The 15532-nt window shown below is 44.7% G+C and overlaps 1 protein-coding gene, 1 long non-coding RNA gene and 1 pseudogene across 2 annotated transcripts; 2 read left to right on the top strand and 1 right to left on the bottom strand.

Moving 5' to 3' along the window:
- The first annotated feature begins 1114 nt into the window (after window positions 1-1114).
- LOC120645720 lies at window positions 1115-7784 on the top strand (annotated as a pseudogene).
- Window positions 7785-11528: 3744 nt separating this feature from the next.
- On the top strand, window positions 11529-12158 carry LOC120645719 (CASP-like protein 4D1). The gene has a single exon (XM_039922477.1). The coding sequence runs from the start codon at window positions 11598-11600 to the stop codon at window positions 12156-12158; it is 561 nt and encodes a 186-aa protein (XP_039778411.1). The 5' UTR covers window positions 11529-11597.
- An 898-nt stretch (window positions 12159-13056) lies between these two features.
- Window positions 13057-15242, bottom strand: LOC120644647. The gene is made up of 2 exons (XR_005663866.1): window positions 14645-15242; window positions 13057-13608 (listed from the first exon to the last, which is right to left on the bottom strand). It is a non-coding gene; the product is annotated as an uncharacterized LOC120644647 (long non-coding RNA).
- Between the last annotated feature and the right edge of the window lie 290 nt (window positions 15243-15532).

Raw genomic sequence — 15532 nt, 5'->3', positions numbered from 1 at the left:
CGAGTCTAAATTTGACCAACAGTCGTGACAGATATTTTGACGACAGTCCTCATAACACTATATTCAAGAACTCCTATTTATCTTTGGTCAATGATCTGTTTATTACGTGAAAATTGTGTTTGATCACTTCTATTTATCTAGGATATTCACGTGTTTATTCATGAAAAATATTCTATTATCCGTAGCAACGCACGGACACTCAACTAGTTTATTTTAAATAAAAATACCAAACAGGTGCTATCATTTTTCTAAAAATATAACATATCTATTGGCATTCTACTTGTCAATTTTTTTTCATATTTAGTATTTGTTTGCTCATAGTTATATCTATTGTTTTTCAATAAATAAGATTAAATAGAGCAAGAACGTTTTGGTTACATTTTAGAAATATTTTATTACTAATTTCATATTCTTCTAATTAAAAAAATAATTTTAGTTTTTAGATCTAACTATTATTTTTTGTTCTTTTAGAAAATACAAAATCACCTTTGGAACCACCCAAAATGCTAAACATGGCCAGTTTCAACGGTTGGATAGCCCTTATTATCTGATTTTGCAATTGAAAATTGAAAATCAGACTTTTATTATTGTTCGAGAGTATAAACTAGACTTTTTCCTATTTATAATATTGTTTTTGTGAAGTACCACCTATCACCCAGACCTACCTTCCTCCGCTAAAAATCATTTTAGATAATTCATATTTACCTAGAGTTAAATGCACCTAAATCCCTAAACTTATCACGATATATAGATTTGCTTTCGCTGAGACAGTCCTCCTGACCTCCTCCAAGACGAATTGACAAACGGTTTCACAGCCTCACAGGTGACTGGTTCAACGATCGAACAGTTAACATCCCCGTGCCAAATGTCGCGCGCGGCCGACTTCCAGCTCCAAGAACACGACGGCACACGGCCATGGCGACCAGCTCAAGGAGCCAGCAAATCGCGCCAGCCAGCCAGCTGCAGCGCACGCAGGCTAGCTGCGCCGTTTATAAAACCCGGTGTCCTCGATCCTGACAAGAACAAGCCAATCAACAGTAGCAATCAGAAACATTGCGAGAAATTAAATCTACAGCTTGTAGTTATTATTAGGAGTTTAGACGACCCAGCAAATATGGCGTCCAGGACGACGGCTGCCCTGCCGGCGGCCGTCCTGATCCTCCGGCTCCTCACCCTGGCGCTCCTCGCCGCCTCGCTCGCCCTCTGCCGACAAGCTCAATGTCGACGGCGACCCGCCGCAGAGGTTCACCTTCAAGAACGTGCACGCCTACCGGTACGTCCTGGCCGTGGCCGTCCTCGGGTGCGCCTACACGTTGCTGCACCTCCCGTTCTGTGAGGAATCGAGCAAATCCAGAAAACGAAATAGGACAAGAACCACGAGCACAACAAGCAATCAACGGAATTGGGTTCTAAGATAGCTAGCTTACTTGCAAAATGGGCAGGTCTGATACAGCGCCGCCGGAGTAGCGACGAACTACAGCTAAAGCTAACTACTCTAGGGTTCAGGAGAATACCAAATGCGCTACCGCTTACAAGTTCTGACCAGCCTAAATAGCAAGATGGCATGGTCGTAATTAATTACACAAGAAGTAATATTATTTATCACGTATTAGTAAAACAGCCGTTGGATGCCAATCCAAGGTCGGAGAAGGAGTCGATGAAGCGTTGCCCTCAGCGCCGACTTGATATGTTGTCTGACGAACTGAATAAGCAGCTCTTTGTCATTCCTGACAATGCCCCTCCCTTGAGATCCTTGCCCTCAAGGATTGAATGAAGGAAATATCTTGCGAATGAATGAAACATCCTCCCATGTAGCTTCTTCTTTCGGAAGATTAGTCCATTGAATCAGCCATTGTATCACCGGTTCATTGTTTCTTGGGATCATTCTGCGTTCCAGTATAGCCATTGGGGCCACTTTGATATTGCCTTTGTCATCTATCAATGGCAGCTCAGGAGAAGGAATGACTGAGGGTCCAATATGTTGCTTAAGTTGACTGACGTGAAACGCCGGATGTAGCTGGCAGCCATCAGGCAATAAGAGTTTGTAAGCAGTGTTGCCAATCTTCTCTAGGACTCTGAATGGGCCATAAAATTTCGAGTGCAGTTTGATGCAGTTGTGTAGGATCAAAGAAGTGTGTCTATATGGTTGTATTTTCAAATAAACCATGTCTCCAACTGTAAATACTCTCTCAGTCCTATGTTTGTCAGCTTGTTGTTTGATACGAGCTTGAGCTTTCAACAGATTGTCCTTTATCAGCTGGGCTGCTAGTTGCTTGTTCTGAAGGATTTCTCTGGCATTGTCACTTGGGCAATCAGGTAGAACAGTTTCTGCTACCATTGGAGGAGGAAATCCATACAAGGCTTGAAATGGAGTCATATTCAAAGAGGTGTGATAAGTAGTGTTGTGCCACCATTCTGCTAATGAGAGCCAATGAAACCATCTCTTTGGTGCACAAAAACACATGCATCTCAAATAATTTTCAAGGCATTGGTTTACCCTCTCTGTCTGCCCATCAGTTTGTGGGTGGTAAGAGCTACTGAAATGGAGATCAACTTGCATTGACTTGAATACTGCTTGCCATAATTGACTTGTGAAAATCCTATCCCTGTCAGATACAATTTCTGAAGGAGGACCATGTAACTTTAGAACATTGTCAGTAAATAATGTAATGACATCTTGGACAGAGTAAGGATGGCTCAGTGTAAGGAAGTGGGCATATTTTGTGAACCTGTCTACTATGACTAGTATCACATTTTTCTGATTGGACTTTGGAAGGCCTTCAATGAAATCCATGGATATATGAGTCCAGGCCATGTCAGGGACCGGTAGTTGCTGCAGTAATCCAAGATAAGGAATGTTCTCTGATTTATTTTTCTGGCATGTAGGACAAGCTTTCACATAATCTTTGACATTCTTGTGCATTTGTGGCCAATAGAAGATTAATTTCAGACGTTGGTAGGTGGCTCTCTCCCCTGAATGACCACCTAATGCAGTTTTATGGAAGTTATCCAGCAACTGGGTTCTCAAATTTCCTGATGAGCCAATCAAGATTTTGCCATTTTTTCTAATTATGCCATTCTCAAGGGAGAAATTAGGGACCGCATGTGGATCAACATTCAACTTAGCCAGCATAACTAGACAATATTGATCCTGTAAGTATGTGGCATTGACTTCTTCCACCCATTTTGGTATAATACAAGAAATAGCCATAATATCAGAAGAATGAGTGGCTCTTGATAGAGCATATGCAGCTTTATTGTCCTTGCCTTTTTTGTATTCTATCTTGTAGTTGTATCCCAGTAATTTGACCAACTGTTTTGTGTTGGATGCCTTCTACTATTTTCTGATCATGGATATATCTCAGGCTTTGTTGGTCTGTCCTGATAATTAGTGAAGTGCTTGCAAAATAATGTTTCCATTTTCTAAGTGCTTCCAGTATTGCCATGGCCTCTTTCTCATAGGTTGATGCTGCTGAAGCTTTGGGTCCCAATGTTCTACTCATAAATGATATGGGTCTGCCCTGTTGCATCAAAACTGCTCCTATGCCGCTGCCACTTGCATCAGCCTCTAATACAAATGGTTGTGTGAAGTCAGGTAAGGCTAGGACAGGTGGATTTGTCATAATATTCTTAAGTTGCTGGAAGGCCTCCTCTTGAGGTTCTGCCTATTGAAAGGAATCTTTTCTTAAAGCATTGAACAGAGGTCTGCAAATGATGCCATAATTCTTTATAAACCTTCTGTAATAACCCGTTAACTCCAAGAAAGCTCTCAAGTCAGAAACTGTTGCTGGAGCTGGCCATTGCTTGATTATGGCCAATTTGGAAGGTTCAGTTGCCACCCCATCTTTGCTGATGATATGGCCCAAATACTCAATTTCAGACTGAGCAAAGGTGCACTTACTGAGCTTTGCAAACAGCTTGTTTTGTCGTAGAATTTCCAATACAGTTCTTAGATGAACTACATGGTCCTTGATGGAAGAACTATAGATTAGGATGTCATCAAAGAAAACCAATGCAAATTTTCTCAAAAATTCTGCTAGCATTGTGTTCATTAGCTTCTGAAAGGTGGCTGGGGCATTAGTTAAGCCAAAAGGCATAACTACATACTCAAAATGGCCCATGTGTGTAGTGAAATCAGTTTTGTAAATATCCTCTTCAGTCATCCTTATTTGGTGATACCCAGACCTTAGATCTATTTTTGAAAATACTTGTGCTCCAAATAACTCATCAAGCAGGTCATCAATAATTGGAATGGGGTATTTGTTCTTGACTGTATTTGAGTTAAGCAGTCGGTAATCAACACACATTCTCCATGTTCCATCTTTTTTCTTGACTAAGATAACTGGTGAAGAATAAGGGCTTACACTTGGTCTGATCAATTGAGCTTGTAGCAGATGTTTGATCATGTCCTCCATAGCATTTTTCTGATGATGAGGAAGCCTATAAGCTCTCTAATTAACAGACTTAGTTGAGTCTATCAGTGGTATAGCATGGTCAATTGATCTTTTGGGAGGTAACTCGGATGGTTCTTGAAAGATGTCATTGTACTCAGTGAGGAGAGCTTCTATTTCTGGGTGTGTTGGTCCAGTAATCGCTTGCTGTTCAGTTGTGATGGTGTTAAGAACAATGACAGCTCCAACTGCCCTCTTCCTAATCAGTTGGCAGAACTTTTTAGCACCTATCACCTGTGAGCTGCTATGAGCTATATCATCTGTAAATGTAACCAATGAATTGTCATTCTTAGTGATGGAAAATTCTCTTCTTTTCAAGTCTAGACCCACTGGACTGTGTTCATAGATCCAATCAGCTCCTAGAACCACATCATAGCCCTGTACTTCCAATAGTCTGAAGTCAGAAGAAAATTGGTGGCCTTGAATAGAATAAGGACATTTCAGGCAGGCAGTTTCAGATAGCATTTCAACACCAGTAGCTGCAGCTACTTTTACTTCAGAAACTGACTGAATTTTGCATTTGGCTTTTACTGCAAACTTTGCATTAATAAAAGAAGCATCACTACCATTGTCTACCAGTGCAATGGCAGTTTTATTCCCAATCTGCAACTTCAAGGTAAATGAGCTTGCTGGGGAGCAGCTACCATACAAGGCATGCATAGATATTTGGACGGTGGGAATGTTTTCAGCATCCTGAAATTCAGCATCCTCTTCCTGATCAGCATCCTCTATCACAGCCACTTCTTCTTTGCCTTCTTCATTTTGCACCAATATCACTGAATAGAGTTGTTTGCCTTTGCACACCTTTGTATGTCCAGGGACCCAAGGTTCCCTACACTTGAAGCATTTACCAGCTGCCCTCAGGTCAGCTATTGTGGGGTTTGAAGCTTCTTTTTCCTTCTCTTTTGACCAATTTTTCTGTACTTTGACTGGTCCAGGGAAATTACTGAATTTCTTGAAAGTTGGTTGGGCCTGTTCCAGCCTTTTTGCATACCAATATGCTTGAGAAAGGGCAGTTGGTCTGTAGCACTGCAGATGATACTGGATATAATCTTTAAGGCCATATATGAAGCTACTAATATAGTAGGTGTCAGGTAAAGCAGGGTTATTTCTTCTTACCATGCTGACCATTTCCTCAAATATGTCTACATAGTCCACAACAGATCCCACTTGCTTCAGATTATGAAATTGTCCAATAATTTCATATTCAGAGACTTGGTTAAACCTGTCGCCCACCATTCTGCAGAAATGATGCCAAGGTAGTGTGTTAGCATTGCAACCTGTCCCTCTCCATCAATATTCAGCTTTTCCACTGACATACAACACTGCAATTCTCACTCTATCCTCATTTGGTATACCCACCAGCTCAAAGTATTTCTCAGCTTTCCTAATCCACCCATCACAATCTTCACCAGTGAATTCAGGAAAGTGCAGTTTGGGTCCTCTGGCCACAGCTCTATGTTGATGCTGAATTTGAGAACCAAATTGATGAGATTGTTGTTGCTGTGGTTGGGGTGGCTGCTGCTGTTGCTGCTGCGGCAGCGGCGGCGGCGGCGGTCTATGGAAATCTCTGTTGGTTTGTTTGTCATGTATACCATCCTGATTGTGTGAAGGGCCCTCTTGCTGTTTTGGTTGATGAGTTTTTCCAACAGCAGCTCCCTGATCCATTGGAGGCCTTGTAAAAGGTACCTCCATCTCATGGACATTCCAGGGGTGGTCAATCCAATCCTGTTCATAATCATATTCCTCTTCTGCATATTCTTCAGTGTCCATGTATTGGCCTTGAGTGGACCAGTTGTGGTGAGTATTATACTGATTTCTCCCCATGTAACTCATCTCATCAAATTGTGTGGCCCTAAACTGATTTCTAGTAGGATACTGATATTGAAAATGTTTTGTTGGCATAATCTGATGTCTGTTCATGTTACTAGTGTGTGGGTGGGTTGACTGAAAGTACTGATTCTGAGCAAATTGTCCCTTACCCTTAACAGTTGACCCTTTTATCCTCTGGTGTTGGAACTCCCTACACAGGAGTGTTGGAGAAGTGCTTCAATAGCTGATCCAGCGAGGCTTTGACTGTGTTGTTCGTCTCCTCCTGGCTTTTCATGAATTCATCCAATGTCCTTCGGATGCCATCCACTTCAGCTGCCGTAGCAAACTGATTGGACTCGACTGGATCCGTGAGATTCACCATCCTTACGCCACTTGTAAGCTCGGTTCAAGCCAAAGCTCTCCCCAATCAGGCTCACAAGCAATTCTACCGCCGCCCAAGACACAGATCTAGCCTTGGAATTTTACACAGGAACTTGTCCTGCAACCCGAGCTAGAGAGCGTCTTGCACCTTCGCCACCCAGTCACGATTCAACAACAACTACGGAATTTTACACGGAAACAATGTCCCGCAACCCTTGTTGTTGACGAACTGGCTGCTAATTTTGGGGAAAATTGGGGTTGTTCTTCACGGATCCGGGTGGGTGGGAGGGATTTTAGGCAGGTGAGCTGCAACCTCCAACCACCGTGCCGATCGGACTAAATCCGGAAGACTGGCTGTGGAAATCGAGTGGATCGGCCGAGGACGCCGAGCTCTGGATACCCTTGTGAGGAATCGAGCAAATCCAGAAAACGAAATAGGACAAGAACCACGAGCACAACAAGCAATCAACGGAATTGGGTTCTAAGATAGCTAGCTTACTTGCAAAATGGGCAGGTCTGATACAGCGCCGCCGGAGTAGCGACGAACTACAGCTAAAGCTAACTACTCTAGGGTTCAGGAGAATACCAAATGCGCTACCGCTTACAAGTTCTGACCAGCCTAAATAGCAAGATGGCATGGTCGTAATTAATTACACAAGAAGTAATATTATTTATCACGTATTAGTAAAACAGCCATTGGATGCCAATCCAAGGTCGGAGAAGGAGTCGATGAAGTGTTTCCCTAAGCGCCGACTTGATATGTTGTCTGACAAATTGAATAAGCAGCCCTTTGTCATTCCTGACACGTTCGCGGCCGTCGGCGTCGCCCGGAGGAAGCGGCTCGGCGGCGGCGGCGGCGAGGACGTGGCGCTGCTCCTCGTTGTCGCCGACGTGGCCTTCATGCTGCTACTGGCGGCGGGTGACGGCGCGGGGCTCGGCTTCACCCACGACGCGAAGCGCTACTTCGACGGGGTGGAGTTCGGTGGCACCGGCGGCTCGCCGGAGGACGACCGGTACCAACGGGACGTGGACAGGTTCTTCGACCTGGCCAGCGCCTCCGCGGGGCTCATGCTGGCGGCCGCTGCCTGCACGGCGCTCATGATCATTCTCTCCGTCTACTCACTCGTCAAGTCACAGTGATAACTGATAAGGATTAGAGCATCTCCAAAAGCTCTTATATAAATGAATAGTTAAAATTTTGATATAGCTATTATGTAAAACAAAATAGATAGCGAAAAAGGATAAAATCCAACACTTCTCCAAAATACAAAAAGGGATGGCTAGCGCTCAGCACTAGCCAAAGATGCACAGCGGCACCTCCTAGATAGAAAATGAGGATAGAAGACGAGGTAGATAAAGTTTCTGTTGGATGAGAGTTTTTTGTCTTCCTTTTCTTTTTTAGAAAACTTACCTAATATACCAGAGCTCTTGGAGATGCTCTTAGGAGAATTAAATCTCGTTTGGTGTTGGGATAGAGAAATTGCTGTTATTTTGATGGGATCAACCATCTATTCTGTGATGAGCAATTTTGTCATCTTTGACTTGGTTGTAACCACTTTCTAGTTGATTTCTAGTTGATACAATTTCTCATTTTGGTTACAATTTATTCCTGAGTTTTTCGCAATTAACTTTCATCGATCTAGAGCATTTGGTCCTCCAAATAAAAAATACATGGAAATGGCACAAATAATTCTAACAAAGTTCCTGATTGTCATATATGACCCTACAAAATTTACTCTGAATCATAGTGCATACGAGTAGATAGAAACAGAAAAAACAAAAAAAATCATTATCTTTTACTATAAAAGTTGAAAGAATTAAAACTCTTTCTTACCAAGATTAGGCCCACCGTACTACTCATGGAGGCAGGGGCGAGCCCAAGATTTGGGGTTTGGGTATTCAACATTTTTAAAGGTTGAAATTTTTTTTGGCCGCAGCTATGTGCTGTAGGACCGCTCATGTCTCTTTGCGAGCAGTGTCGCCTGCTGCGCCGCTATGGTTTGCCGCCGCCGGCTGGAAGCAGAAAGGAAGTGGCCACACGGGAGGGGGGAAGTGGAATCGGAATAGTTGGGGCTAGAGACATGGGGTCGATGCTGGTTGGGGTCGTGACTGGGCTGTCGCAGCTGCGCCTAGAGGAGGTGAAGTGGACTATTTGAGCACAATAGGTAATATTAGACTGTGAAGGCTATTTTGTATAAATAAATCATCTCCAAGAGACACTTTAAAGACTATTCTAATTACGAATTTAGGATTTTTAGTGAAAAACCTCCCTCCAACAGTACTCTAAAAACAATCCCTCAAGGTAGCAACATCATAAATTATCTCTCTCCCTTTTTTCACATCTGAGAATAAAAATCCACATTCGATGCCAAATACTTGTCATTTTAGAATTGGATCTTAGACATATCCTTCAAATTCGTAGATCATGTTTCCTAATATATGTGAAGGTTTGAACAATAGAATATCTGGTATAAGGGAACTGCCATGGGGATATGAAAAATACAGGGAAGCAATATTTAGGATGACCCTCTACATAAGGATATACTACTCTCTCTGTCAAAAAAAATCATCCTAGGAATTCTATGACAAATTAACAACAAGGTAAAAAGTCCCTATTTATTATTCATATTTGGCACTAATTGATTCTTGCATACATACACATGCACTTTATAAAGAGGGTAAAATGACTTGTTTTTTATATTGGAAGGAGTATGATTTAAGAATTCTTTTAGAGATTCTTTTTTTTTCTATTCTATGATACATATACATGTTATACACTATGTATATCAATTTTTTTGACAAAAAAATTGGGTATTCACTTGAATACCCATGCATACATGGTAGGCCTGCCCATGCTTTGGAGGTCCCACTTGCCAGACCAAAGGTTTGACGAAAGAGGGTGTAGACCCATGGAATTGATAGAAGGAAAAAGAGTGTATACATGACCACAACATCATCAATATAAATTTCCACGAGATGATTTCATGAAAAATATAATTCATCACCCGCTGGTCTTCAAGCTGAAAGTCATGAAATCCCATTCATATAAACCAATGTGTCTAGGGCATCTGAATATGGTCTTTGAGATATCTTCTTCAGCTATGAAAAATCTGATTGTACCCTACATTCCCTATTGACGACCAAAATTGGTACAACTAGGGAAACCGGTCAGACTGGTTTGTTCAACTTGTTCAAAATGCAAAATAGACTTCACCACTAAATATATCTCGTTGAGTAGATCAAGATTTATATGTAGAATGTCCAATTTGGAGTCCGAATGAGAGATATATGACTTCGGGAAGATCTGCACCCTAGGCTGACCGGTTTACAGGGGTGGTCAACCGGTTTTGGTCTGTAGAATCCGTGTAAAAGTTGTATTTTCGAATAGAATTTGCTAGGGTTTCGACCCTATTCGGAGGAAGACCTCCCCACCCTATAAATATAAAGGGCCACGGCCGATTGAGGGTATCTAATGAATCAAAAACAAATATGTCTACTACTTTTCATTACTTTGCAGTACTTTTTGTCTTCTCCAAACCCTAGCTATTCCAAACCTCATATCTGCTATTCTTCTCTTGTCTCGACGATGTTTGAAGGCGTTCTAGGTGGCATGCCGATCCTAGAACAACCCTGCGCGCACTTGCCCTGACAGGGCCCCTCCCGGGCATTCAACGGATCTTTGTTGACTTTCTGACGAAACTGGTCTTGGCGGCCTCCTTGACCTGTCTAACTGGACCTGAGGGGCGGCGCTGCAACGCACGCCGCGCCTCTATTCCTTACACAAGCTAGTGCAATGGTGTGTTGGCCCAGAATTTGCACCAACATTCCCATCCATAAAACTGAAAATCTCTTGTGGCCCGAAGTAGCATCAACTAGAAGATCGGCCACTGGCATCGGATCACCATCCATCGGTGTAGCCTTATTCAGGTTCCTGAAGTCAATGCAAACACATAGTTTACCATTCTTCTTGTGCACAGGAACCACATGTTGGAGATCCACTCAGCATATCGGCACTGTTGAATAAATTTGGCTTCGATAAGGCAGGTGATTTCAGCTTTGATATCAGGTAGTATTTCTAGCTTACACCGCCTGGCACCTTTATGAGAAGGCCGATATCCTGGTTTGATTGGTAATCGATGTTCCATTATTGATCAGTCTAAATCTGGCATCTCGTAATACTCCCAAGCAAAATGATCCTTGAATTCCTTCAACAATGCGACCAATTCTTTCTAAAACTCAGGATCCAATTTAAAGCTAATTAATATGCGTAGATCTTGGCTTATCACCATCTCCAATATCAACTTCTTCTAGAATATCAGCCGACGTAAATACATATCCCAACATGCCTTCATTGTTAAGTAGAAAATCATCCATCAAGACAATTCTTCTTTTCCTTAAAAATAGGTCCATTTTTAGGGGCGGGTGAGAGGGTGACTCGCCCCTAAAAATGTATTTTTAGGAGCGGATTGCTACAATAATCTCTCTTTATTTGTAGCAACGGGTTACATTTTGATCGGCCTCTAAAAAAATTGAGATGTTTCTGCATATCATTTTTTTTACTAGTGACATTCTCTTCCCTCGTGGCACTCCTCAAGATCATTACCACAAGCATGACGTTGTCCTTGATGACCGCCCTTCTTTTGGCTCTTTTGATCATATCATGTATCCGAAATTTCGGAGAGAGTTCGGCGAAAAAGTTCTCCCTGCTCGCGGCCGTCTTCCAGCTCCAAGAATCACGACGGCATACAACCATGGCGACCTGCTCAAGGAGCCAGCAAATCGCGCTAGCCAGCCAGCTGCAGCGCATGCCTGCGCCGTTTATAAAACCCGGTGGCTTCGATCGTGAGAAGAACAAGCCCAATCAACAGTAGCAATCAGAAACATTTTGCGAGAAATTAAATCCACAGCTTGTAGTTGTTAGAAGTTTGGACCCAGCAAAGATCATCTAGCAATATGGCGTCCAGGATGACGGCTGCCCTGCCGGCGGCCGTCCTGATCCTCCGGCTCCTCACCCTGGCCCTCCTCGTCGCCTCGCTCGCCCTCATCGCCGCCGACAAGGTCAATGTCGACGGCGACCCGCCGCAGAGGTTCACCTTCAAGGACGTCCACGCCTACCGGTACGTCTTGGCCGTGGCCGTCCTCGGGTGCGCCTACACGCTGCTGCACCTCCCGTTCGCGGCCGTCGGCGTCGCCCGGAGGAAGCGGCTCGTCGGCGGCGGCGGCGAGGACGTGGCGCTGCTCCTCGTCGTCGCCGACGTGGCCTTCGCGCTGCTGCTGGCGGCGGGCGCCGGCGCGGGGCTCGGCTTCACCCACGACGCGAAGCGCTACTTCGACGGGGTGGAGTTCGGCGGCACCGGCGGCTCGCCGGAGGACGACCGGCATCAACGGGACGTGGACAGGTTCTTCGACCTGGCCAGCGCCTCCGCGGGGCTCGTGCTGGCGGCCGCCGCCTGCATGGCGCTCATGATCATTCTCTCCGTCTACTCACTCGTCAAGTCACGCAGTGACAGCTGACGAAGGATTAGGAGCCGGTTGGGAGGGTTTCTCGGAAACGGCTTCATCAGTGAAGCCAAAGTCGGTGAAATAAAAAAAAATGGCTTCACTCGGTTTCTAATTTAATTATTTTTATTTATACTAGTAAAGTGCACGTGTTTTGATTATTTGCAATTGTTATTTGCTATTTTTTTCATATTTTTCAAACTTCTATAGAAAGGCTGAAGCAGTCGATTTCGCATAGGTTTTTTTAAATTTTTTTCCCTAATTGGCCAATTATATTCTTTGTTTTTTTTTTGAAAAAGATAATTTGCCCAATTATTGTCGCGTTGTCCCCATCCGTTCATCAGGCGGCAGGAGGCACATCTGTGCGAGCCCCCATCCCGTCCGTTTTCATATCGTGTGAAGGATGTTTTCGGCCTCCTGGATGAAGTCCATGAGCACGAGCCTGTTACTCACCACTCTGTTCATGTTGTTCTATCTGAGCAGCGCGCTCGTGGCCGTCGTTGGCACCGGGGGCGCTTGGGTGCTGGACAACCTGGATGACGGGAGGCTCGGCCTGTTGTACTGGATGCTCGCAGTGCTCGGCATACTCAACTTTGTGGGGGTTCCTCTGCTTCGCGAGCCGGCACGAGTACAAGCGCGAGGCGCCCGCCGCGGCGGTCATGGCTATCATGGGGGTCGTGGATAGAATTGCGTGACCTGAAACTGTTCATTCAAAAGTCAACTGAAGTATGGCTCCCATCACTTGCTTAGAAAAGCATCCTAGCTCGCTCATACTGGTCTACCTCTCTCCATGCGTGGCATTTTACTGTACTATTCAGTAGAGATCAGGGCATAAGGAGAACCTCGAATGTTCAGTCAACTACAAGGTCATTATCAGATTTCACTCAACATTTTTTTTACTGAAAGCATACCATTTAACGAATCATAATTTTATTGATATAGAACTATTACAGTCTCTAACTATAAGTGCAAGGATACATGCAACACAACTGAAAACTGCAGCATGTATAGTCAAGTTGCAGAAATTTTAAGACGGCGTGCACCAGAATAAAATTGAACAAGGACTCAAATATTTCTGAACATGAACATCTAGTTTGAATGAAGCAGATTTCCGAGCCCGTCTCATCATGCAGTTCACAGCCGTAGCGCCACAACAACTTGAAACGAACGCAAGGCCACATCTCTTTCTATCTTGACCAAAAGGATCTCACCAAACCACACACGGAGAAAAAGCTGCGACGTCCGGCTTGAACGAGGGGCTCTCTATTATCGCTTCTTAGCTGCCCGACTCCTCGTACCTGCCGGTCTGGCCGGTTGACCATGCTGCTCATGGCCGGCTTTGTAGCAACGCTTTAAGCGTACGAGACAGCTGAGCGTTTTCTGCTCACCCGGCAAGCCTCCTCTGATTCTGATGACTTCAGCGCTTCCCAGCTTAGCTCTGAAATATTTCTCTTGACTCCTACTCCTGAAAAATAGATTTTACTGACAATATGATTTGGAATCCAAAATCAATATTGTACGCAGATTTTAATGAACAAACAATAGGCATATTAATTATTTTGTTTCTTTCTAAAAATAACAAATAGGTTGCTCTGTTACCCACTCTAATGTTACAAATGTGTAACTTAACAAGGATGAGAATATACTTTTCACAATCAGCGTCTTTTACTGACAGTTTATATCAAGATGGGAAGTAGCTTGAGCTCTCAGGCACATTAACTATGTCATCCAAGCAGCTGCGGAGCATACAAGCAGGGATGACCATCGCCATGTATTTTTTTTTTCCACCAGAAGCTTCCACTTATGGTTCATCATGTGGTCACCATTGTGCATCCATCCCAAATTATGACCACACTGTGTCCTAAAAATCCTAGAAAAATAAATATACAAACCATGCAGGAGAATGTAGATGTGCATGTGTTTTTGGCAACAACAATCCACAGTTTGCTCTAATAGTGCATCTACTTCTCTAGCATCTGAAAGTGTCCTACTTACACATGCTTGTCTAAAGAAATAGGATGGAATTGATCACAAAGAGCCAACTTGAGATAACACAGTAAAAAGAAGAGAAACTCAAAGCGCCTCTCATGCACAAAGAGGAATCAGTGACCTTCCACTGTGACTGAAAATTATGCCATGCAATTGCCATGGGATTCGACGATAGCATCTAATGTCCATTTACATTTTTTTTTACAGATATTAACATCAAATCACTTGTAATTTATCCCTCTCAATCGATAGTGTCAGTTTAATGTGAGCTCAGTCATATGGGCTGATAGAACTAACAAATTTTATGCTAGTGGTATCTAAGTTGGTGTATGGGCTCTGGGCGGCAGCTAACTCGGGATACTAATCATTCAATACAATTCTTTGAATTCAAAATTTCGTCAAGAACATGGCAGTCGCAGCTCAGATGTTTCAATGGGTAATTTCAACAAGCACCTAGCATGCATCGGTGAGAGGTGCGTACTGCTGAGAGGCGTACATTGTCACATCGATACCTTAGTATTCAGCAACGTTGCCGGCGATGACTGTCATCAGGATTGCAGATTTCCAGATCCCGGCACCAGTACAACAGCCCGCCGCCGAGGATAGGGGAATCGGAGCAAGGGCCTGGACTCCCGCTGCGCCGCCGCTTCCCAGACCTGGACGTTCCGGCGGCCGGCGTCCCGGATCCTGCCCCAGTCTTCGGGCTCGGCAGCTGGCGCGCTCACCGGTGGAGGTGACCTCAGCACCGCTCCATCGCGACGGTCCAAGCCGCGGGCTCCCGCTGCACCGCTCGGCCGTCCTCATCGGCTCCGGCGGCCAGCTCCCCGCGAGTCCCTTGGCGAGCAGCCACCCGAGCACGCGTGGGCACCGATCCATCACGAAATTCCAGGCTGGGCCGTGCCACGAGGCCCGGGCGACGGAGAGGGTGGGGGCGGTGGCGCGCGGCCGTCATCGGACGATAGTGGCGTGCGCGCGGCGAGCGGGAGGAGGGGAGTTGGCGTGCGCGCGGCGAGCGAGGAGGTGGTCGCGCGCGGGCGCCATCAGGCGGTGGTGGCCTGCGCGCGGCAAGTGGGAGGAGAGGAGAAAGTGGTGGCGCGCGTCGAGCGGGAGGAGGGGAGGGCCGTGGCACGGAGCAGAGGCAAAGTATAAGGTGAACGGGTACGCGGCGGCGGGTACAAAGACCGTCGGGGTGAGAAAAAATAACCTTTATGCAGAAACGCTCTCCAACATGTAATTTTTATGGGTCTCTACTTCTTTCCACCTCCCTCGGCTCTAACACTTGGGTCCAGTGTGAAAGGTACAACGGGTCTGATTTGAGTGAGAAAATTTTTCAATTACTTTCGATCTTTTTATAGTATAGATTAGCTTACAAAAATGGCTTCATGCTAAACGCCGGTAGA

Source organism: Panicum virgatum, chromosome 8K, assembly GCF_016808335.1.
Source record: "Panicum virgatum strain AP13 chromosome 8K, P.virgatum_v5, whole genome shotgun sequence".
In the NCBI taxonomy this organism is placed as follows: Eukaryota; Viridiplantae; Streptophyta; class Magnoliopsida; order Poales; family Poaceae; genus Panicum; species Panicum virgatum.
This window is presented reverse-complemented; position numbering and strand designations above follow the sequence as displayed.